General features: G+C 50.7%; 1 protein-coding gene across 1 annotated transcript; it reads left to right on the forward strand.

The window, feature by feature from the left end:
• The first annotated feature begins 3,187 nt into the window (after positions 1 to 3,187).
• sh2b1 (SH2B adaptor protein 1) lies at positions 3,188 to 24,694 on the forward strand. The gene is given in 12 exon segments (XM_029635343.2): positions 3,188 to 3,525; positions 3,989 to 4,040; positions 4,692 to 5,569; positions 5,572 to 6,881; positions 7,596 to 7,697; positions 7,984 to 8,075; positions 8,265 to 8,347; positions 12,238 to 12,384; positions 12,529 to 12,734; positions 14,831 to 15,005; positions 23,018 to 23,071; positions 23,074 to 24,694. Coding segments are annotated over 10 exon segments (2,847 nt in total). The 5' UTR covers positions 3,188 to 3,525; positions 3,989 to 4,040; positions 4,692 to 5,106; the 3' UTR covers positions 23,289 to 24,694.
• Positions 24,695 to 24,849: the final 155 nt, after the last annotated feature.

Consider the following 24,849-nt stretch of genomic DNA (forward strand, 5'->3'; position numbering starts at 1 on the left):
ATTTTATACAGTTGAAGTCGGAAGTTTACATACACCTTAGCCAAATAGATTTAAACTCCATTTTAAATTCCTGACATTTAATCCTAGTAAAAATGCCCTGTCTTAGGTCAGTTAGTATCACCACTTTATTTTAGGAATGTGAAATGTCAGAATAATAGTAGAGAGAATGATTTATTTCAGCTTTTATTTCTTTCATCACTTTCCCAGTGGGTCAGAAGTTTACAAACACTCAATTAGTATTTGGTAGCATTGCCTTTAAATTGTTTAACTTGGGTCAAACGTTTTGGGTAGCCTTCTACAAGCTTCCCACAATAAGTTGGGTGAATTTTGGCCCATTCCTCCTGACAAGAGCTGGTGTAACTAAGTCAGGTTTGTAGGCTTCCTTGCACACACACGATTTTTCAGTTCTGCCCACAAATTTTCTATAGGATTGAGGTCAGGGCTTTGTGATGGCCACTCCTATACCTTGACTTTGTTGTCCTTAAGCCATTTTGCCACAACTTTGGAAGTATGCCTGGGGGTGTTACGAATCCCTTTTGTCCCGACAGTCTAGGGGGGGATGGTAACGAGACCCGTAACATAACTCATGCAAATTATAATAGGACGAAATATAACCACAGACAACTAAATTACCGTCAAACACTCATGGTTTATTTGAAAACACACGGTAATGGGGGGAGCAGGAAAAGGGGCTGAGCTGGACCCAAGGAAAGAAATAATAAGTATCCAAAAACACCCCTAAGCCAGACTAGCCTACTTCACCAACAGCTAACTAACTAACCAAAAATACAGTGGGTGGTCCGCCCAGTTCTAATTAGTGTTTTTATACAAAGTATTCCTACGGGTAATGTATGCCCATGGGCAACTTATCTTGGTACCCCCTTTTCCCACCGTCAAACAAACACCATAACAAAACCAATACTCACAGGTGGGGACAAAGTGACATGTAGTTGCAAAAACCAAACAGGAGATCTACAGACCGATGGCATTGACAGAGAGATTGAGCTCTAGAGCAAACAGACACACAAGGTTTTTAAACCAAGGGAAAGGGAATGTGATAGGGTAATGGAAACAGGAGGTGTGTCTTCTGATTAGCGACTGATTGGGGAATGTTGATTGCCACCTGTGAGGGGGAGAGAAAAGAAATACACACACAGGATACACACACACAGGATACCTGTATCCGTAACAGGGGGTCATTGTCCATTTGGAAGACCCATTTGCGACCAAGCTTTAAATTCCTAACTGATGTCTTGAGATGTTGCTTCAATATATCCACATAATTTTCCTACCTCATGTTGCCATCTATTTTGGGAAGAGCACCAGTCCCTCCTGCAGCAAAGCACCCCCACAACATGATGCTGCCACTCCAGTGCTTCACGGTTGGGATGGTGTTCTTCGGCTTGCAAGCCTCACCCTTTTTCCTCCAAACATAAGGATGGTCATTATGGTCAAACAGTTCTATTTTTGTTTCATCAGACCAGAGGACATTTCTCCAAAGTGTACGATATTCATCCTCATGTGCAGTTGCAAACCATAGTCTAGCTTTTTTATGGCGTTTTTTGAGCAGTAGCTTCTTCCTTGCTGAGCTGCCTTTCAGGTTATGTCAATATAGGACTCGTTTTATTGTGGATATAGATACTTTTGTACCTGTTTCCTCCAGCATCTTCACAAGGTCCTTTGCTGTTGTTCTGGGACTGATTTGTACTTTTCACACCAAAATACGTTCATCTCTAGGAGACAGAAGGCATCTCCTTCCTGAGCGGTATGACGGCTGCATGGTCCCATGGTGTTTCTACTTGCGTACTATTGTTTGTACAGATGAACGTGGTACCTTCAGGCGTTTGGACATTTCTTCCAAGGATGAACCAGACTTGTGGAGGTCTACAATTTTTTTCTGAGGTCTTGCCTGATTTCTTTAGATGTTACCATGATGTCAAGCAAAGAGGCACTGAGTTTGAAGGTAGGCCTTGAAAGACATCCACAGATACACCTCCAATTGACTCAAATGATGTCAATTAGCCCATCAGAAGCGTCTATAGCCATGACATAATTTTCTGGAATTTTCCAAGCTGTTTAAAGGCACAGTCAATTTAGTGTATGTAAACTTCTGACCACTGGAATTGTGATACATTGATTTATAAGTGAAATATATTGTCTGTAAACAATTGTTGGAAAAATGACTTGTGTCATGCACAAACTAGATGTCCTAACTGACTTGCCAAAACTATAGTTTGTGAACAAGACATTTGTGGAGTGGTTGAAAAAGTAGCCTTAATTACTCCGACCTAAGTGTATGTAAACTTTCGACTTCAACTGTATATTTATTGGAAGATAATTGAGTGAGTGAGTGTGACACAGAGAGAGGGCGATAGAAAGAAATAGAACCTACAGTACAAATGGCATTGAAGTTAATTTTTTTCTATAAACAACCACTAGTTAGGTCCCTCCTTACTTCTCGACAGATTACAAGGAATATACTTTTTTTGCTTTTTTTTTCCAAAGTACATTTTGTTAATGAAAGACAAATTATGATCACACCGGCTAATCCTCCTCTATTCTATTTTAGTCTATTCAATGATATTCTACTCTATTGTAGTCCATTCGTCTATTTTAGAAAACTTTATTAGGAAACAATCACAGGAAGGAACTTAATTGTTACCTGGAAAGGATCAATATTGAGACACACAAAAAAACATCCGCATTGGACCTTTAAACACATGCTCGTGAAATGAAAGAGAAATACCATAGAAGACGAAGAAAAGGGTGGAACCTAAATTGACAGTAAGTACACGCTGTGTATAAACAACAAAATATTGAAATCAAGCTATAGAGACAACACCAACACAGCAGTAGGTCTATATGCTCATGTGGCCACTGATACAGAACGGCTGCATGTCGGCATACTACAGTAATCCCGGATCTATTCAGCTAGTTTGAAATAAATTATTTACTAATCTCCATAAGGATATATTTTAATTACAATTTTACAAAAATTCTATGCAATTATATAGGCTTGTTGTAAAACATTCATGCATTTTTAAACAGAAAGTCTAGTAGTTCAGTATGAGACAAATGTTCATTTACGCCTCATACAATTCACAGATTCAAAATGTTTTTAGTGCCCCTCCATTTTCCCACCACCCAAGTACCCTGAATGCAAACGTAGTCCCTGCAACTCCTCCTGCTGCCACCCTCCTCGCTAGTCGACTTTCCCTTCCCATCCGCTCTCTCCCACTATATCGCGAGAGATAGGGAGCACAGAAATATTCACGTTAGCAACAACTGTTATACATTTATATTTATATCGCGGATATATGAACGAATTGTATTAAACGCTGGCGCGTATAAATTACAATTCTAATGTAAGCCAACGAAAGATTACTAAATTAGTTGTTTTATTAATAGCTGGCTAGCTAATAATAATATCTAGGTAGCTAGCTAGCGATTCGCCTGTTGTCTGTAGCAAGTATGGGAGGCTAGCTAACTGTAAGTGGACACTATTTTGAAGACAAGCGTGTACAAGTGGGTAAACATAACATTACTTCAATTAGCTAGCACCCCTTATTCAACGATAATAGCCATAGTCTAGGTAGCTACTATAACAAACAATATCTCGCTACTATTAGCTGACTAAACCGCTGTTATTTAATTAAAACAGCTAGTTAGGCTTACATTTTAGCTACATTGTTGAATATTGGCTAGTTAGCTACTTAGCTAACTGCTTCAAGCTGGTGCTTTTTATTTAGCTAGCTAACATGGTTCTGTTAAGATGGATGGCGTTGCTAGCTAACTGATGGGTCGCTAGTTAGCTCAGTATCGCTTACGCTAACTAGATTGTTTATCACGCGATGTGCTGGCTCTTTTTGCTAGTTAACGTTAGTTAAGCTAACATGACCTCACTGTGTGTCATTTTACCATGTCCATGTACTATCATTACTCCGTAATATCAGCTATCTAGTTAACTGTCTCTCCTCCTCTCCTTTAGGTTATTTTAGCCATCAAGCATTGGCCTCGAGTATCTGACTAGGCCGACAATGGTTTGTGAATTCCAGCTAACTTCTTTAGCCAGTAACGTCAGTACTAACCAAGCTCTCTGGATTGTTTACATCCAGCGCCAGTTTGCAAACTAGCTGGGTAATGTTGTTAGCTAGCTAACGGGTTTCATACGCAGTCAGTTGTTTAGCTACAATAATCTAGCCAACAAGGTATTTTATTTATTTTGTTGCCAGTAAAGGTAGTTAGTTAGCTATGCCACACTATATTTGGCTTTGCTACAGTGTGTGAAAGTGATTAAGCCACTAGTTATCTGAACACTGACAAATCAGTTGGTGTCTCACAAGCAACCATTTGGTTCTTCATCATATCTAGCTACCACATCTAGTACCGTTATGTGAAGATATCTAGCTAGCTAATTGAATGGGTTGTCAGTAAAACGGGTTGCTTAACAATTTGTTTTTATGGATGTAAAGCATTGACTCAAAAAAAAAAAAAAAAAACTTGACACAACTGTTGTGACCACTAGTCCAACAGACAACAACTACAGGTGGCAACCGGTGCTAGGGGTATTTGTATTAGTAACAGTTGATTAGATATTGTAGATCATATTAGAGTTGGTTATGTCTCTGGAGAATATATGTAACAGGTAATGTGATGTATCACCATTGATTGTGCTTGTATTGTTTTCACAGGCTGCAGTTGTGTTCTTGTGGATGTGTGGTGGACCGTAAGCAGGGTGGCCACTTGTGAACCTCACCTATTTACCTCACCTCTGTCTTATACCTCCTCCCTGACCGATTTTACCCTGTCTTTTATCATAGATATTTTTAAATGTATGAAAGCATGTTGCACAGAGACAGACCCCCTATATTTCTACCTCGTCTCAGTCTGTGCTCATCAGTGTGTTACAGTCGTCTTTTAGCTGAAGGTTTTAAATGGGGGTGAATCTACTCTATGCCTGGCATAGTACGGTACTTGAATTCCCACCCGTTTGTAAATTAGCCCTGAGGAGCTGTGCAGGTTTCATTAATTAACCTTAAGTGATAAACCAAATAGCAGCCAGCTAGTTGGCCAATCAGCCCCCTCCCCCCACGCCCTCCTAGTAGAATGAACGGCTCTCTTTTAACCCCACCTAGCCCGCGGGCAGCCAACTCCTCCCCGCTGCCCCTTTCACCCTCCCCTTCTCCGTCCCCTCCATCCCCCTCCCTGTTGCCCATGTTCCCTCGGCCACCCCCCCTGCCCCCTCCCTTGGCCCAGCCTCACCCCTCCTCGCTGTCGGACACCCCCACACCCTCCCCCTGCCTGAGCTGGACGGAGTTCTGTGAGCTGCATGCCCGCATGGCGGCCGGGGACTTTGCCCGCCACTTCCGGGCGTTCCTCCTGGAGAACCCTCACTACTCCCCCGACTCTGCTGCCGCCTTCTGTCGCCGCTTCACTGACCGCTTTGTCCGACATTTCCAGAGCGAACTGGAGGGAGTGGCCGGGGCGCTGGGTACAGCCCCTGGGATGGAGGCGGGGAGCTGGGCCCCACAATCAGACGCCACCTCCCTGGAAGAGGAGGCGGTCTCTCCCCTCCTGTCACAGAGGGAGCCTCCTACCACCCCTGTGCCCCAGCCAACCCGGTGAGAGCCCTGCCCAAGCCTGCCTCCACACGACTGGTGTTGGAAACCAGAAGTGGGGACCAATTTCAAGACTCCTATGCTGTCACAACGGTCCTCCCCCCATCCTCCTCCTCCTCCTGCTCCTCCTCAGTGGGAGGAGGAAACAACGGCAGGCGGGAAGAGAGGGGTGCCCCAGTTACTGTTAAACACTTCACTGGCGTCGGCCCAGGAAATGGAGAAACAACAGCCGAGGAAGAGGACAGCTGGGCGGGTGTAACGGTCATGGAGGAGGAGGTGGAGCCAGATGAGGGGGAGGAGGAGCTGGAAGTTTGCTTGGACAATGAAGACCCCTCCCATATGCCCCAAACGCCTACCTCCCCTTGCTCCGACACAACTCCTCCCCACTCCAAGGGTAATGGCACCCCGGCCTCGGCAGGAAGCCAGTCCAAAACCAAACTGAAGAAGCGCTTCTCTCTGCGGAGTGTTGGGCGCAGCGTGCGGGGCAGTGTCCGGGGCATCCTGCACTGGCGCAGCTCGTCCAGCGACTCCCCCCAGAGCTCCTCCCAGCTCCCCTCCAGCTACAGCTACACAATGGGGGTCCAGGACGCTTGCACCGGCTCTTCCTCCAAGAGGAACTCTGGCACTCAGCCCCCTACACCCACCTCCTCCATGCCTGTCTCCCTCTCCCTGCCCCTTTCCCTCCCCCACTCCTCCTCCTCCTCCCTGCCCCCATCTTCCTCCAGCAGTGCCACCTCCCTCTCGCTATCGGAGGCACGGGACCGCCGGCGGAGCAATGGCGAGGGGGGAGAGAAGGAGAAGTGGAGCCACCGGCTGGAGAAGCTGCGTCTGTCTCGCTCCCCGCCCCCCGTTCTCTCTTCGGCACCCACTTCGGCCGTGGTGTCACCTTCTTCCGGCCTGCCCCCCAGCAGCAGCAGCAGCGCCACCCCGAGGAAGATGGGCCGGCTGGTGAGGGAGGGAGGAGTCAGCGTCAGCTCCTCCATGCCAGATGAGTTTGCCGGGAGCCACGGTGGTTTCCCTGGCTTTTCCTTTGGCCTGCTGCACCACGGCACACAAGAACACAACAACGCTGGTACTGGCTTAAACAACACCTCGTCCACCGCTAACGCTGCTCAGACAGCTGCAGTGCAGCCTCTCGTCCCTGGGGGCACTGTGGGCTGGAGGGGTGGTCGGTGGCACAAGTGCCGACTGGTCCTGAGGGAGAGGGACAAGGAGGGGGAGCGCGGCGAGGAGTACTATCTGGAGTTCTTCATCCCGCCTAAAGTGAGTGAGACACCTGTTCAGTGCAACTCGATATTAGGAAGATATTCTTAATGTTTGGAGTATATAGCTGCCCCAAAAAAATCATATTTGATAATGATACATTAATAAGTTTGCAATTTTATTTTCATGTGAACATAATCAATGATGAAATTTAAACGCAATACTCCAGTTTGCATTTTCAAGTTTCACAGTTTTTGTTTAATTTCCCACCAGATAACACTTCCATATTGAGAAATAAAATTATTGGAAGATAAAGTTCACATTTGTAATTGTACTACATTATACTGATAGCATTATTTGTGACAAAAAGATTAAAACTTAATGTGCAATTTAGCAATGCTTATTCTTTACAAGGTACAACATTTTAATTCAAATCTTTATTGGGTTAAACTATGTTGTTCCTCCCATTTTCGATTTAATTTCCTCATAGTCATTTGTTATCCTGGCCACGTTAACTTATATCTGTCTATAATAAAACTCTTTTGTAGGGAAAACTAATTCTGATTGGCTGGGCTTGGCTCTCCAGAGGGTGGGGGCCATCGGAGTAGATTGTGTATCTTTGATGTAACACTGAGGCATGACAACCTATCAACATGCTCCTTTGGAATGCTTGGAGATGAATGATGTCATTGGCAGGCATTGTGAAAATTGCACAATTTCTCTGAGTGCACAGATGTGTCTTATTCAATGTTCTTCTCTGTCCCCCTGTCTCAGTCCTCCAAGCCCAGGCTGACTATCCCATGCTGCTCTATTGTGGATGTGAGGAGCACCACAGCCCTGGAGGTGCCTGACAAGGAGAACACCTTCCTCCTGCAGGTGATGCTCTGCTCTGTCCATCCTTTCATTTCCCCTTTCTTGTTCTCTCAGTAAATTCTGTTCAGGTAGTCAGTTCCTGTTCATCTTGCATCTGTAGACTGACTTGTATTTTGCTCTCTCTCTCACACTCCCTCTCTCGCCCTCTCTCTCTCTCTCTCTCTCTCTCTCTCTCTCTCTCCTTCCTCTCACCCCTTTCACCCCCCCTTTCTCTTGCCCCTCTCTCTCTCGCCCCCTCCCTCTCACCCCTTTGTCACTCTCTCGCTAACCCTATCTTTCTCTCTGTCAGTTGGAGGGACAGGTGCAGTATGTGATTGAGACGCGAGACGCTGTGCAGATGAGAGCTTGGTTGAGTGACATCAGGAACGGTATATGTATCAGGTAAGCAAATTGTGTGTTAAGTTGAAAGAACTCTTAAGTCAGTGATTAGGGTGGGGAGGGGGGGGGCAGTCAGTGAGAGTTAAGAGGGACCATATATATATATGCTTGTCAAATATTGATGAGGTCAGCAGAAGTAGAAGCGACACCCCAGCTACTGTAGAGCAAGCTTTGTGTATCTTGACTCTACAGTGAACAGGAGGACATAGAAGCTGTGTGTGGGGGACCCATGGACATCAGTGGAATGCCAGAATTCAGTGACCGCCTCTCTCAAGGTGAGTGGGGCATCCCAAATCGACCCTTAGACACCTCACCAAGCTACTACTCTTAGACCAGTATATACCAACCAGTCAATCACGGTCCTAGTCAACTAGGCATTCCTAGTCGATCGCCGAACATTTCTTTGCGCTCCTCTTTTTTAAAATTTATTTTTGTTGCCTTGAGTCGTTGGTGGTAGATGCACTTGATTCGGCAGCCCTGTGCGCCGGGTAGGCAAAGTCTTCCTATTTTGAACCATTTCATTTGTCAGAATGACCAAACTCTGCCTACCTGGCAGACCTGTAGTGCTAAATCAAGTGTGCCTACTGCGCTGGCCAATCGGATAGCTCAAATCACCGTGCCAGTAGCTTCCACTACCCCGCAGCAAAGTTTGATACTGACCTAAATGCGATTTTAATGACTTTAAAACCCTGACCAGAGAGACTGTCAAAGAATACAGCAAATAGCTGCTGCTTTTACGATTCAACACTTTTCAAAACATAGAAAACATGCCTCGATAGGACCGGGGTTTTTATTATTATTAACGGCTCGTCGTGTCTTTTAATGTCGACTAATAATTAACTTTCCCTGGTCATAGGAGCAACATGAATTTGTGCATGAAGCAGAAATAATGCGGTGTGACTCGAGTTTGGTCATCAGACTGTCTCCCCCTCTCTCTGGTCAGTCTCACCGGAGGAAAAGGAGAGATCGGGGAACCGTGAGAGGCGGACCCTCTGCTGTTCTCGCTCTCCCCTCCATCTGCTGAGACTGACCATCAGATGCAGATACAACCAGACATGGAAACGGTTTATGAAATGCACATTCCTTTATTGAATATAATATGTGTATGATGCCTTGTCCTTTGGCGCTGTCGATGTAGCCTGTAGAGCGAAACGCAGGTTGCGAGTTCCCACGGCGATTCATTTGGTTTTGGCAGCAGCCATTTGTTTGTTGCACTGCATGTAATGTTTCTTATCATGCCTTTTCTTATCAGTGTTACAATTGAAGTGCACAGAGTTCGGTAATCATTATGTGGTGTAAAATAATTATTTTTAAAAACGTAGCCTACCTGTGAAATGTTTGTTCCTCTGTCATGTTCCTGCTGAGACGGGAGGTGGGTCAAACGGAGCTGCTTCTTCTTTGGGATTTGGTTGTCAGATCGCATCCAACTTTTAGGTGCATACACCGCCACCTACTGTACCGGTGTAAGGCCATCCACGGCCTACCTACATTCAATTATTTGATACGGTAATATATACAATTGAGACAACGGGAAATTGCCCAGCCAACTATTAGCCCTCTCTACAAAACCCACCACCCCATTCCACTATTTAACCCTATCAAGTCCTACTTCAGACCAACGGTCTGAGAGGACAGAATACTACCACTCAACACCCCCCGCAACTGTTCTGCAATAAAAGTACTTCTCTTCCACCTCTATTTTCTGTGATTTTCTGCAGTACAATTAACAACCAAGGCAATAAATGCTAAAAAGTCCACTGTACTGAAGCACATATTCTTCCCATTTCTCAGGATCCCTCACCCGGGTCCCCATCTTCCTCTACCACTCTTTTCACTGCTTCGTGATATGACACTTTCTGCACTACTCTAACCCTGGCTACCTCAAATGTCCCTTTCTCTCACCGGACCCCTCCAAACTCCAGTTCCATGGGAACCCCCACAACTAACATGTATTACTTTCTCCTCCGATAGCACACATTCCTTCGTCTCATGCCCTCCTTTCTCACATCAAGGCAGCTCCCTCCGACACACTGCTGCAACATGCCCATAAACCTGACACCTAAAACACTATTTTATTTTTGGAACAAAAGCTCTCACGGGGTAATTGACACTTCCTACCATGACCTTATCTGGCAAAGACTGCATTAAAACAGTTTCCCCACACTCTCCACCAAATCTACGACTCGCCAAACGGCGGGAATCTTCCATTTCAACTGCTCCTCCTCAACACTTAATGCCATCCCCGTTGTCACTCCTTTCAATGGCACCCTGCTGTGCAAAGCAAGTCATAATTGTTGTCACTGATCGCGTAATGCGGAGCACCCACTCCCTCTGGGTGAATGTAACACAATAAATCATCACGAGTTAACTTCACCAACTCAACAGTCCCCAACCTGATATCACATGGATCAGCCAAAATACAAGGATCCATTCGCTCTACAAATCTCACTCCCACTGGGCCAGAATCATCCTCAGGACAAGGCCCGAATTCGGCGGTCCTCACTCTCGCCAAGGTTCCATCATGGATGGACTTCACGCCGACCTTCCTCACTACACCACTTCTCTCTATATTCAACTTCTTCTCAGCAGTCAGCAATGCACCTGCCACCACAGTTAATTCATCCTCACTCTAATCACCTTCAATTGCCATGGGGCACTCGCCATGGGGCACTCACCATGGGGCACTCACCATGAGGCACACAACGTTCAGAAAACTGCTCGGCCACACGACGCCATACACGTTGTTTGCCATCTGCCCAGTACAGTTGAAACTGGGATTCATCCGTGAAGAGCACACTTCTCCAGTGGCCATCGAAGGTGAGCATTTGCCCACTGAAGTCGGTTACGACACTGAACTGCAGTCTGGTCAAGACCCTGGTGAGGACAATGAGCACGCAGATGAGCTTCCCTTAGACGGGTTCTGACAGTTAGTGCAGAAATTCTTTGGTTGTACTGACCCTCAGTTCGGGTGGCTGGTTTCAGATGATCCCACAGGTGAAGAAGCTGGATGTAGAGGTGTTGGAGGCGGCTTATGGTAGAGAAATGAACATTAAATGATCTGGCAACCGCTCTGGTGGACATTCCTGCGGTCAGCAAGCCAATTGCACGCTCCCTCAACTTGAGACATCTGTGGCATTGTGTTGTGTGACAAAACTGCACATTTTAGGGTGGCCTTTTATTGCCCCCAGCACAAGGTTCACCTGTGTAATGATCATGCTGTTTAATCAGCTTTTTGATATGCCACACCTGTCAAGTGGATGGATTATCTTGACAAAGGAGAAATGCTCACTAACAGGGTACTAATTGTGCACAACATTTCAAGAAATAAGCTTTTTGTGCATATGGAACATTTCTGGGATCTTTTATTTCAGCTCAAGAAATGGGACCAACACTTTACATGTTGCGTTTTATATATATATTTTTTTAATGCTATAATTTCAGTTATTGATTGAGCTCAACCTTTTATTTGATACATTTTCCAGTGTATGTTCTTGTCCAGTTATTGTTATGTTTGTGATTTTTGATTTACATAGTGTACAGTTTTCCAGCTGCTCCACCTCAGCGCTGTAAATAAACACCCTCCATTCTGAGTTTGCCCCGTATCGAAATGTCTGCCTCCTCACTGAAACCTCCACTGCTAGGGTGGCCTCCATTACAGGCCTACTGCAATAAACCTTATTCCTACAGAACTGTTCTTATTTGGTAAATGTTGCATAGGCTTACATTTAAAACAAAATATATGTTTAGAAACAGTTCTGAGCTGTAGATCTCGGCTTGCATTTTGAAAGTGAACTTGGCTCAGAAAAGTTTGGTGACCACTGCCTTAGACACTTAATCTGTAAAAATCTACAAACAGCAGACATGTAGCATAAGGTAAGGGGGAGCTACTACCATATTCCTTACCTATCCCATCTTTTCAAATATGTCTGTACAGGATAGGATCGAAGAGCCCATTTGGGAAGGTTGTGTGACGATTTCCCTGTTTCACTATTTTTTTGCAGCTTTACAAATATACAGTTGGATCACTTAACACCTGATACAGAAAGCGAGACGAAAAAAGTTGTTTTAACTCTTGAGTCCAATGTTTCGTTTCTGTTTGAAAGTTAAAAAAAAGTCTGGTTAAATAAATAATAGGACTGATGTTTTTGCTCCTGTCCTGTTGCAGTGTGTTATGGAGGTGTGGGCGGCTCCTCCCCGCTGATGGACCCCCTCCCCCCAGAGTTACCGCCCCGCGCCCCTCTGGACGAATCAGACGGACGCGTGGGTGGAGCCGGCCTGGGCACACCATTTGCGGAGACGCCAGATGCCACAGGTGAAGCCTTAGCACACACGCAAAAGCACTCACATACAAACACGCATACACACCAGAATGTAAAGGGCAGGTCTGGTGACACTTTTTTTTGTTTTGTTTTTGTCATATTTTCATCCATCCCCTCATCCCTCCTCACCTCCCCAGGTTCCTTCCTGTTCTCAGATGTGGCGGAGGCGGTGGAGCACCCTCTGAGCGAGTGCCAGTGGTTCCACGGGACGTTGTCGCGCCTGAAGGCGGCCCAGCTTGTGCTGGCAGGGGGTACGGCCAGCCACGGCGTCTTCCTTGTGCGCCAGAGCGAGACACGCCGCGGGGAGTACGTCCTCACCTTCAACTTCCAGGGCAAGGCCAAGGTACAAGAGACGGGAGAGTGTGTGTCAAATCACATTTTATTTGTCACCTGGTGTAGACTTTAATGTAAAATGCTTGCTGACGAGCCCTTCCCAACAATGCAGAGTTTTAAAATTGAAATAGTAACAAGAGGAATACAATATAATACACAAGAACGGCGCTTAAATACAAGGAGTACCAGTACCAGATCAATGTGGGGCTGCATACAGGGAGTAACAGTACCAGATCAATGTGGGGCTGCATACAGGGAGTAACAGTACCAGATCAATGTGGGGCTGCATACAGGGAGTAACAGTACCAGATCAATGTGGGTGGGGCTGCATACAGGGAGTAACAGTACCAGATCAATGTGGAGCTACATACAGGGAGTAACAGTACCAGATCAATGTGGGGCTACATACAGGGAGTAACAGTACCAGATCAATGTGGGGCTACATACAGGGAGTAACAGTACCAGATCAATGTGGGGCTACATACAGGGAGTAACAGTACCAGATCAATGTGGGGCTGCATACAGGGAGTAACAGTACCAGATCAATGTGGGGCTACATAAAGGGAGTAACAGTACCAGATCAATGTGGGGCTACATACAGGGAGTAACAGTACCAGATCAATGTGGGGCTACATACAGGGAGTAACAGTACCAGATCAATGTGGGTCTACATACAAGGAGTACCAGTACCAGATCAATGTGGGGCTACATACAGGGAGTAACAGTACCAGATCAATGTGGGGCTACATACAGGGAGTACCAGTACCAGATCAATGTGGGGCTGCATACAGGGAGTAACAGTACCAGATCAATGTGGGGCTACATACAGGGAGTAACAGTACCAGATCAATGTGGGGCTGCATACAGGGAGTAACAGTACCAGATCAATGTGGGGCTACATACAGGGAGTAACAGTACCAGATCAATGTGGGGCTACATACAAGGAGATCAATGTGGGGCTACAGTACCAGATCAATGTGGGGCTACATACAGGGAGTAACAGTACCAGATCAATGTGGGGCTACATACAGGGAGTAACAGTACCAGATCAATGTGGGGCTACATACAGGGAGTAACAGTACCAGATCAATGTGGGGCTACATGCAGGGAGTACCAGTACCAGATCAATGTGGAGCTAAATACAGGGAGTACCAGTACCAGATCAATGTGGGGCTACATACAGGGAGTAACAGTACCAGATCAATGTGGGGCTACAAACAAGGAGTACCAGTACCAGATCAATGTGGAGCGAAATACAGGGAGTACCAGTACCAGATCAATGTGGAGCTAAATACAGGGAGTACCAGTACCAGATCAATGTGGAGCGAAATACAGGGAGTACCAGTACCAGATCAATGTGGGGCTACATACAGGGAGTAACAGTACCAGATCAATGTGGGGCTACATACAGGGAGTACCAGTACCAGATCAATGTGGAGCGAAATAGAGGGAGTACCAGATCAATATGTAGCCCCTGCACCACCCTCTGCAGCGCATTGCGCATTTGCCATACCAAGTAGTGATGCATCCAGTCAAAATGCTCTCGATGTTACAAAGGAACTTGAAACTCTCGACCCACTCCACAACAGCCCTTTGAATGGGGGGGGCATGCTCACTCCTCTTTCTCCTATAGTCCACAATCAGCTCCATGGTCTTACTGACGTCGAGGGAGCGTTGTTGTCCTGCAGGTGTCTTTCACGCAAGGCACAGTGTTATATTCCTCAAAGCGAGCATAAAAGGCATTTAGCTCGTTTTTGGAGTTCTGCATCGCTGGGCAACTCATGGCTGGGTTTCCCTTTGTAATCCGCTATCGTCTGCAAGCTTTGCCACTTACAAGGAGCGTCGGAGATGGTGGAATATTATTCCACTTTCCTTCTATATTGTCCTTGTGTGAAAGAGAGAGTAAGACAGTATTGATGTTTACGTGTGTGTTGGAAAGTACCAGTGTGTTTGTATGTGAAATGGTAGGGGAAACATCTGTACCATGTTAGGAGATATACCTGCTAAGTAGCAGCCAAAGCTAACCCATATCCCCCTCTCTTCTCCCTTCTTTTGTTTCTGCTCTCTCTCCCCTCTCTCTCCCCCCTCTCTCCCTCTCCGCTGCAGCACCTGCGTTTGTCTCTGAACGAGGACGGCCAGTGCCGGGTGCAGCACCTGTGGTTCCAGTCCATATTCGACATGCTGGAGCACTTCCGCGTGCACCCAATCCCCCTGGAGTCTGGGGGTGCCTCGGACGTCACTCTCATCAGCTTCGTGGGCGCCACCGCCGTCCGGCAGCCAGGTAACCGGTCAGGGGTGAAAGGTCACAGGATATTCCACTAGGATGAAACGACACTGGTTTTACACTGGCCTCTAAAGGCACGTCTTGGGTGTTGTATGTCCGGTGTATGTGTTTTATGCATTATGATTGGGTTACACTATGCTGTTACGTCAGTGAATCAATATAGTGTGTGCGTGTGTATCATCCCATTGAAGATATGTGTACAGGCCATAAGTAATGTTGTGTGTGCTAAAACATGGCCACTACATAATGTCGTTATAACATAAGACTGACCGCTTTGCATCCTCATCCTGTGTCCACTACAGCATGCATGCCTACTTACACACACTGGAGTGGCTCCGCATGGCTTGGTCCCATCAATTTGTACTGATGCTCCCACCCATACACCCCTGCCTCTTACACCCCCCCCCCCCACACACACACACACAATTCCAAATCAACCCCTAGACCCTACTACCCTCTGTCCCTAGGCCCTAGCACTCTACCTTCTTTCCTTCTACACCCTTCTTTCCAACCCCCCACCCCCGTGCCTTCCAGAGCTCTGATTGGCTGTCTCTTATTGTGTTTTCGTTGGGTCATTCTTCGCAGGCCGGGACAGGGCAGGCAGCCGGCCCACAGTCTGTGATGTCATCACCACGCGCCACCCTGACTCTCCATCAACCCCCATCTCTGACTGTGTGTAAGTGAGACCAGACTCCACAGAGAGAGAGACACCGAGTTAGAGAGGGAGGGAGACGTAGCGGGAGAGAGAGGTGGCGAGAGGGGGAGAGACCTACAGAGAAAGACGGCGAGAGGGAGACAGACCGAGGGCGCGAGAGAGAGACAGACCGAGACCTCTAGCGACCTCAAGCGAGGGCAACGGCGAGAGAGAGAGAGACCCAGAGCGAGAGAGAGAGAGACCCAGAGCGAGAGAGAGAGAGACCCAGAGCGAGAGAGAGAGACCCAGAGCGAGAGAGAGAGAGACCCAGAGCGAGAGAGAGAGAGACCCAGAGCGAGAGAGAGAGAGACCCAGAGCGAGAGAGAGAGAGACCCAGAGCGAGAGAGACCCAGAGCGAGAGAGACCCAGAGCGAGAGAGACCCAGAGCGAGAGAGACCCAGAGCGAGAGAGACCCAGAGCGAGAGAGAGGACCAGAGCGAGAGAGAGGGACCCAGAGCGAGAGAGACCCAGAGCGAGAGAGACCCAGAGCGAGAGAGACCCAGAGCGAGAGAGACCCAGAGCGAGAGAGACCCAGAGCGAGAGAGACCCAGAGCGAGAGAGACCCAGAGCGAGAGAGACCCAGAGCGAGAGAGACCCAGAGCGAGAGAGACCCAGAGCGAGAGAGAGGGACCCAGAGCGAGAGAGAGGGACCCAGAGCGAGAGAGAGGGACCCAGAGCGAGAGAGAGGGACCCAGAGCGAGAGAGAGGGACCCAGAGCGAGCGAGAGGGACCCAGAGCGAGCGAGAGGGACCCAGAGGGAGCGAGCGAGAGGGACCCAGAGCGAGCGAGAGGGACCCAGAGCGAGCGAGAGGGACCCAGAGCGAGAGAGAGGGACCCAGAGCGAGCGAGAGAGAGGGACCCAGAGCGAGCGAGAGAGAGGGACCCAGAGCGAGCGAGAGGAGGGGACCCAGAGCCAGAGAGGACCCAGAGCGAGCGAGAGAGAGCGAGAGAGGGACCCAGAGCGAGCGAGAGAGGGACCCAGAGCGAGCGAGAGCGAGCGAGAGGGACCCAGAGCGAGCCCAGAGAGAGAGGGACCCAGAGCGAGCGAGAGAGAGGGACCCAGAGCGAGCGAGAGAGAGGGACCCAGAGCGAGCGAGAGAGAGGGACCCAGAGCGAGCGAGAGAGAGGGACCCAGAGCGAGCGAGAGAGAGGGACCCAGAGCGAGCGAGAGAGAGGGACCCAGAGCGAGAGAGAGAGAGAGAGGGACCCAGAGCGAGCGAGAGAGAGAGAGGGACCCAGAGCGAGCGAGAGAGAGAGAGGGACCCAGAGCGAGCGAGAGAGAGAGAGGGACCCAGAGCGAGCGAGAGAGAGAGGGACCCAGAGCGAGCGAGAGAGACCCAGAGGAGACCCAGAGCGAGCGAGAGAGAGAGACCCAGAGCGAGCGAGAGAGAGGGACCCAGAGCGAGCGAGAGAGAGGGACCCAGAGCGAGCGAGAGAGAGGGACCCAGAGCGAGCGAGAGAGAGGGACCCAGAGCGAGCGAGAGAGAGGGACCCAGAGCGAGCGAGAGAGAGGGACCCAGAGCGAGCGAGAGAGAGAGGGACCCAGAGCGAGCGAGAGAGAGAGGGACCCAGAGCGAGCGAGAGAGAGAGGACCCAGAGCGAGCGAGAGAGAGAGAGGGACCCAGAGCGAGCGAGAGAGAGAGAGGGACCCAGAGCGAGCGAGAGAGAGAGGGACCCAGAGCGAGCGAGAGAGAGAGAGGGACCCAGAGCGAGCGAGAGAGAGAGAGGGACCCAGAGCGAGCGAGAGAGAGAGAGGGACCCAGAGCGAGCGAGAGAGAGAGGGACCCAGAGCGAGAGAGAGAGAGAGGGACCCAGAGCGAGCGAGAGAGAGAGAGGGACCCAGAGCCCAGAGCGAGAGAGAGAGAGAGAGGGACCCAGAGCGAGAGAGAGAGGGGACCCAGAGAGAGGGACCCAGAGCGAGAGAGAGAGAGGACCCAGAGCGAGAGAGAGAGAGAGAGGGACCCAGAGCGAGCGAGAGAGAGAGAGGGACCCAGAGCGAGCGAGAGAGAGAGAGGGACCCAGAGCGAGAGAGAGGGACCCAGAGCGGCGGGACCCAGAGAGAGAGGGACCCAGAGAGAGAGGGACCCAGAGCGAGAGGGACCCAGAGAGAGAGGGACCCAGAGCGAGAGGGACCCAGAGAGAGGGACCCAGAGCGAGAGGGACCCAGAGAGAGAGGGACCCAGAGCGAGAGCGAGAGGGACCCAGAGCGAGAGGGACCCAGAGCGAGAGGGACCCAGACCCCCAGAGAGAGAGACCCAGAGCGAGAGAGAGAGAGAGAGGGACCCAGAGAGAGCGAGAGAGAGAGAGGGACCCAGAGCGAGCGAGAGAGAGAGAGGGACCCAGAGCGAGAGAGAGAGAGGGACCCAGAGCGAGAGAGAGAGAGGGACCCAGAGCGGGAGAGAGAGGGACCCAGAGAGAGGGACCCAGAGGGAGAGAGAGGGACCCAGAGCGAGCCAGAGCGAGAGACCCAGAGAGAGGGACCCAGAGAGCGAGAGAGGGACCCAGAGAGAGGGACCCAGAGAGAGGGGACCCAGAGAGAGGGACCCAGAGAGAGGGACCCAGAGCGAGAGAGAGAGAGGGACCCAGAGCGAGCCCAGAGCGAGAGAGAGAGACCCAGGGAGACCCAGAGAGAGGGACCCAGAGCGAGAGAGAGAGAGGACCCAGAGGACCCCCAGAGCGGGAGAGAGAGAGGGACCCAGAGCGGGAGAGAGAGAGGGACCCAGAGCGGGAGAGAGAGAGGGACCCAGAGAGAGAGGGACCCAGAGCGAGAGAGAGAGAGCGACCCAGAGCGAGAGAGAGCGAGGGACCCAGAGCGAGAGACCCAGAGCGAGAGACCCAGAGCGAGAGACCCAGAGCGAGAGACCCAGAGCGAGAGACCCAGAGCGAGAGCGAGAGAGAGACCCAGAGCGAGAGCGAGACCCAGAGCGAGAGACCCAGAGCGAGAGCGAGAGAGAGAGACCCAGAGCGAGAGAGAGAGACCCAGAGCGAGAGCGAGAGAGAGACCCAGAGAGAGAGAGAGAGAGAGAGAGAGACCCAGAGCGAGAGAGAGAGACCCAGAGAGAGAGAGAGACCCAGAGCGAGAGAGAGACCCAGAGCGAGAGAGAGACCCAGAGCGAGGAGAGAGACCCAGAGCGAGAGAGAGAGACCCAGAGCGAGAGAGCGAGGAGAGACCCAGAGAGCGAGAGAGAGAGAGGGACCCAGAGCGAGCGAGAGAGAGAGAGGGGACCCAGAGCGAGCGAGAGAGAGAGAGGGACCCAGAGCGAGCGAGAGAGAGAGAGGGAGGGACCCAGAGCGAGCGAGAGAGAGAGAGGGAGGGACCCAGAGCGAGCGAGAGAGAGAGAGGGAGGGACCCAGAGCGAGCGAGAGAGAGAGAGGGAGGGACCCAGAGCGAGCGAGAGAGAGAGAGGGACCCAGAGCGGCGAGAGAGAGAGAGGGACCCAGAGAGGGAGAGAGGGACCCAGAGCGAGAGAGAGAGAGGGACCCAGAGCGAGAGAGAGGGACCCAGAGCGAGCGAGAGAGAGGGACCCAGAGCGAGCGAGAGAGAGGGACCCAGAGCGAGCGAGAGAGAGGGACCCAGAGCGAGCGAGAGAGAGGGACCCAGAGCGAGCGAGAGAGAGGGACCCAGAGCGAGAGAGAGAGAGAGAGAGGGACCCAGAGCGAGAGGGACCCAGAGCGAGAGGGACCCAGAGAGAGAGGGACCCAGAGCGAGAGGGACCCAGAGCGAGAGGGACCCAGAGCGAGAGGGACCCAGAGCGAGAGGGACCCAGAGCGAGAGGGACCCAGAGCGAGAGGGACCCAGAGCGAGAGGGACCCAGAGCGAGAGGGACCCAGAGCGAGAGGGACCCAGAGCGAGAGGGACCCAGAGCGAGAGGGACCCAGAGCGAGAGGGACCCAGAGAGAGAGGGACCCAGAGAGAGAGGGACCCAGAGAGAGAGACCCAGAGAGAGAGACCCAGAGAGAGGGACCCAGAGAGAGGGACCCAGAGAGAGCGAGAGAGAGAGAGGGACCCAGAGCGAGAGAGAGAGAGAGAGGGACCCAGAGCGGGAGAGAGAGAGGGACCCAGAGAGAGAGGGACCCAGAGCGAGAGAGAGAGAGGGACCCAGAGCGAGAGACCCAGAGCGAGAGACCCAGAGAGAGGGACCCAGAGAGAGGGACCCAGAGAGAGGGACCCAGAGAGAGGGACCCAGAGAGAGGGACCCAGAGAGAGGGACCCAGAGAGAGGGACCCAGAGCGAGAGAGAGAGAGGGACCCAGAGCGAGAGAGAGAGAGGGACCCAGAGCGAGAGAGAGAGAGGGACCCAGAGCGAGAGAGAGAGAGGGACCCAGAGCGAGAGAGAGAGAGGGACCCAGAGCGGGAGAGAGAGAGGGACCCAGAGCGGGAGAGAGAGAGGGACCCAGAGCGGGAGAGAGAGAGGGACCCAGAGCGGGAGAGAGAGAGGGACCCAGAGCGGGAGAGAGAGAGGGACCCAGAGAGAGAGACCCAGAGCGAGAGACCCAGAGAGAGAGCGAGGGACCCAGAGCGAGAGACCCAGAGCGAGAGACCCAGAGCGAGAGACCCAGAGCGAGAGACCCAGAGCGAGAGACCCAGAGCGAGAGCGAGAGAGAGACCCAGAGCGAGAGCGAGACCCAGAGCGAGAGACCCAGAGCGAGAGCGAGAGAGAGAGACCCAGAGCGAGAGAGAGAGACCCAGAGCGAGAGCGAGAGAGAGACCCAGAGAGAGAGAGAGAGACCCAGAGAGAGAGAGAGAGACCCAGAGCGAGAGAGAGAGACCCAGAGCGAGAGAGAGAGACCCAGAGCGAGAGAGAGAGACCCAGAGCGAGAGAGCGAGAGAGAGAGACCCAGAGCGAGAGAGAGAGAGGGACCCAGAGCGAGAGAGAGAGGGACCCAGAGCGGGAGAGAGGGACCCAGAGAGAGGGGACCCAGAGCGAGAGAGAGAGAGGGACCCAGAGAGAGACCCAGAGCGAGAGACCCAGAGAGACCCAGAGGAGGGACCCAGAGCGAGAGAGGGACCCAGAGAGGGACCCAGAGAGAGGGACCCAGAGAGAGGGACCCAGAGCGAGAGAGAGAGGGGACCCAGAGCGAGAGAGAGAGAGGGACCCAGAGCGAGAGAGAGAGAGGACCCAGAGCGAGAGAGAGAGAGGGACCCAGAGCGAGAGAGAGAGAGGGACCCAGAGCGGGAGAGAGAGAGGGACCCAGAGCGGGAGAGAGAGAGGGACCCAGAGCGGGAGAGAGAGAGGGACCCAGAGCGGGAGAGAGAGGGACCCAGAGCGGGAGAGAGAGAGGGACCCAGAGAGAGAGGGACCCAGAGCGAGAGAGAGAGCGAGAGAGCCAGAGCGAGAGACCCAGAGCGAGAGACCCAGAGCGAGAGACCCAGAGCGAGAGACCCAGAGCGAGAGCGAGAGAGAGACCCAGAGCGAGAGCGAGACCCAGAGCGAGAGACCCAGAGCGAGAGCGAGAGAGAGAGACCCAGAGCGAGAGAGAGAGACCCAGAGCGAGAGCGAGAGAGAGACCCAGAGAGAGAGAGAGAGACCCAGAGAGAGAGAGAGAGACCCAGAGCGAGAGAGAGAGACCCAGAGCGAGAGAGAGAGACCCAGAGCGAGAGAGAGAGAGAGGAGACCCAGAGCGAGAGAGCGAGAGAGAGAGACCCAGAGCGAGAGAGAGAGAGGGACCCAGAGCGAGAGAGAGAGAGGGACCCAGAGAGAGAGGGACCCAGAGCGAGAGAGAGAGAGGGACCCAGAGCGAGAGAGAGAGAGGGACCCAGAGCGAGAGAGAGAGAGGGACCCAGAGCGAGAGACCCAGAGCGAGAGACCCAGAGCGAGAGACCCAGAGCGAGAGACCCAGAGCGAGAGACCCAGAGCGAGAGACCCAGAGCGAGAGACCCAGAGCGAGAGACCCAGAGCGAGAGACCCAGAGCGAGAGACCCAGAGCGAGAGACCCAGAGCGAGAGACCCAGAGCGAGAGCGAGACCCAGAGCGAGAGCGAGAGCGAGACCCAGAGCGAGAGACCCAGAGCGAGAGACCCAGAGCGAGAGACCCAGAGCGAGAGAGAGAGACCCAGAGCGAGAGCGAGAGAGAGACCCAGAGCGAGAGACCCAGAGCGAGAGCGAGAGAGAGAGACCCAGAGAGAGAGAGAGAGACCCAGAGCGAGAGACCCAGAGCGAGAGCGAGAGAGAGAGACCCAGAGAGAGAGAGAGAGACCCAGAGAGAGAGAGAGAGACCCAGAGCGAGAGAGAGAGACCCAGAGCGAGAGAGCGAGAGAGAGAGACCCAGAGCGAGAGAGAGAGACCCAGAGCGAGAGAGCGAGAGAGAGAGACCCAGAGCGAGAGAGAGAGACCCAGAGCGAGAGAGAGAGACCCAGAGCGAGAGAGAGAGACCCAGAGCCAGAGCGAGACTCAGAGCGAGAGAGAGAGAGACCCAGAGCGAGAGGTGAGAGAGGGACCCAGAGTGAGGGACGGCAAGAAGGAGAGAGAGGCAGCGTGAGAAACCTAGACTGGGAGAGACCTAGTGAGGGAAAGACGGCGAAAAAGACAGAGATATATAGAGTGAGAGAGACAGCGATCTAGTGAGAGACCTAGAGAGAAAGACAGCGAGAAAGAGGCAGCATGAGAAAGAGACAGACCGAGACAGAGAGGGAGAGAAACCGAGAGAAAGACCTAGAGCGAGAGAGAGCTAGCCAGTGAGCGAGAGCTAGCCAGCGAGCGAGAGCTAGCCAGCGAGCGAGAGCTAGAGCTAGCCAGCGAGCGGGATCTAGATAGAGAGAAACCGATGGAACGCACTATAGCGCGAGTGTAGAGCTAGCTAGTGGCCATTCACCTCAGTGTACTGCTCAGTCTTCCAGTGAAGTTAGTCTGTACTAACCTTATCTAGAACTGGACCTACCATAGAGTATTTTTGAGAACACAGATCACTCCTAGAGCAATGACTTGAGAGTCCACCTCTGCTATAGAATGTTGTATCTGCTAAAAAGTTTAGGGTCATGTAGAATCTTCATAGAACATTTTCAGACGATGCGTTGTTTTGTGTTTTTTACATTAAATGTATTCAATAGACGGGAACAAGGTGTGTATGTGAGCGCACAGTGTGTTTGTGTGTGTCTCGACTGATTCCATGACATGGACCTGTCACACAGACGCCGCGGCCATGACACTCACTCTGTCTCTCCCCCTCTTCCTTCTCCTCTTCTCCCTTCTCACCGCTCGCTCTCTGGAAATGTCACCTTTTTATCTTGTCCCCCGCCCGCCCCTCCTTTATTTACACCTTTTATACCACTCTTTCTTTCTCTGCTTTTCTCTCTCGGCTGTTCTTTTCTCCCACCAGACTTGACCAGCAGACCCCGTAGCCCCCCCCAGCCTCCTCCTCCACCACTGCCCCCGGCCGGCCGCCACCCCCAACCCCACCCCAGGAACGAGGGAACGAGACCGAGCTGGGAGGAGGTGGGGGAGGAACTGCAGCAACTGCAGGAGGAGGTGAAGGAGCGGAGGACTGGGAGGAGAGGGAAGCTCCTCTTCGCCAACTGGAGGGGGTGGAGGGCGAAGAGCGGGAAGGAGGGAGGGCAAGAGCCATTGACAACCAGTACTCCTTCTTCTGAGGAGGGAGGGGGGGTGTTTGTGCGAAAGGGAGAGTGGAGGAGGCGGGAGTCATAGCCATTCATAACCAGTATTTGTATTTTGTTACGAGACTGTGAGGGGAAGGGGTTAGAAGGATGTACTAACACTATTAAAACACAAGCATTCTGGGAGATTCAGCCAGATGGAGAGAAAGAGAAAACGGGTGAAAGAGGAGAGGGATGGGAGCACCTTACAACACTAAGTAAAGGTACACTAATGTTTAGCGAGATAAGCTTTTTTCCGGTACACCTCTTGGTACGCTTTTTGTAGACTTTTGAATCCATTTATGGATGTAGGTAGTGAGAGATATCCTCTGAACCCAGCAGTACCATACCTCAATATCCTGCAGACATTCTACTGGCCAGCAGTACACTTTCAGAGGTAGAGATGGAGGACAACCATATACTTACTAGGTGGCAAAGAGACTAGGCTAGAACCGGCAGGCAGGATACATATACCTCAGTCACTCTTTCAACCTCACTCTTTCTCTCCGTCTCTCTTTTTCTCTCCACTCATTTTCTGGTTTTCTTTAATGGTAGAGAAGTGGCCAGAGGTAGAGAGAGCGATTATATCTATCCTTCACATTAAAAAAAATGCTTTGTTATTGATAATAATAATAATGATATGATTAACAATAATGATAAAGGAAATAATGATGATGGTCGGAAATAATAGTATTAATTTTATTTTTAAAATGCCTTTTATTGTATGTTGTTTACTCTATGTAATGCGTAACACTTGTTCCTGCCCCCATTCGGTTATTTCAGTTGAAATTTGTTTGCCTTTTTAAAATATTCCTAAGCCTCATACTCAGTCTTTCCCTCACGCTCATACAGTCCTCTCCTCCTGGACCTCATCCAAATTTAATTTTAATGTGCAGAAATAGAAAATAAGAAAAATATAAGAGGGGGGGGGACATTTTTCTACTTGTGCCTTTCTTTGTTATCACCTCTGTCGTACTCCTTCAACCTGTGCCTGGGTTGTGTGGCCATGTCCGTCTGTCTGCCAGCCATTCAGTTCAGTGCCTCTTTCTTTTTCTTTGTATCCCCCTCCTTCCTCTTTGTTTATACCTTCACTTCTTCTGTTTGTCCTCTACTCCAAGCTTTGTCATCTTCTTTTACACGTCTTACCCCCATCCCCCTGTTCATCCTTTTCAAATGTTGATCTCTATTTGTGCCTTTCTGTCTCTGTCGCTCTCTCTTTTGCTGGGACCTTGTGTTGACGGTGGGCAGGGTTTTGTCCAACCTGTGTGGTTAGTTTCAGGTACAACATTGAATTAAATGATATGATATAATATAATTATACTGAAACATTTTGGCCTCGTGTGTTGTTGCTTTGGTTCACTGTAATTGTTTCTTACTGAATAAAGGGGAAGGATGTAAAGGAATGTTACAGTAATTCTTGTAGTTTTGGGTTGCCACAAAGTCAAATGGCTGTCATAAAAAATCATGAAAACAAAAATTATTTTTTGGGTCATAATTTATGGTTAGGCATACGGTTAGCAATGTGGTTATGTTTCAAATCAGATTTTAAGAAGATACA

The sequence above is a fragment of the Oncorhynchus nerka genome, linkage group LG26, assembly GCF_034236695.1.
Source record: "Oncorhynchus nerka isolate Pitt River linkage group LG26, Oner_Uvic_2.0, whole genome shotgun sequence".
NCBI lineage: Eukaryota > Metazoa > Chordata > Actinopteri > Salmoniformes > Salmonidae > Oncorhynchus > Oncorhynchus nerka.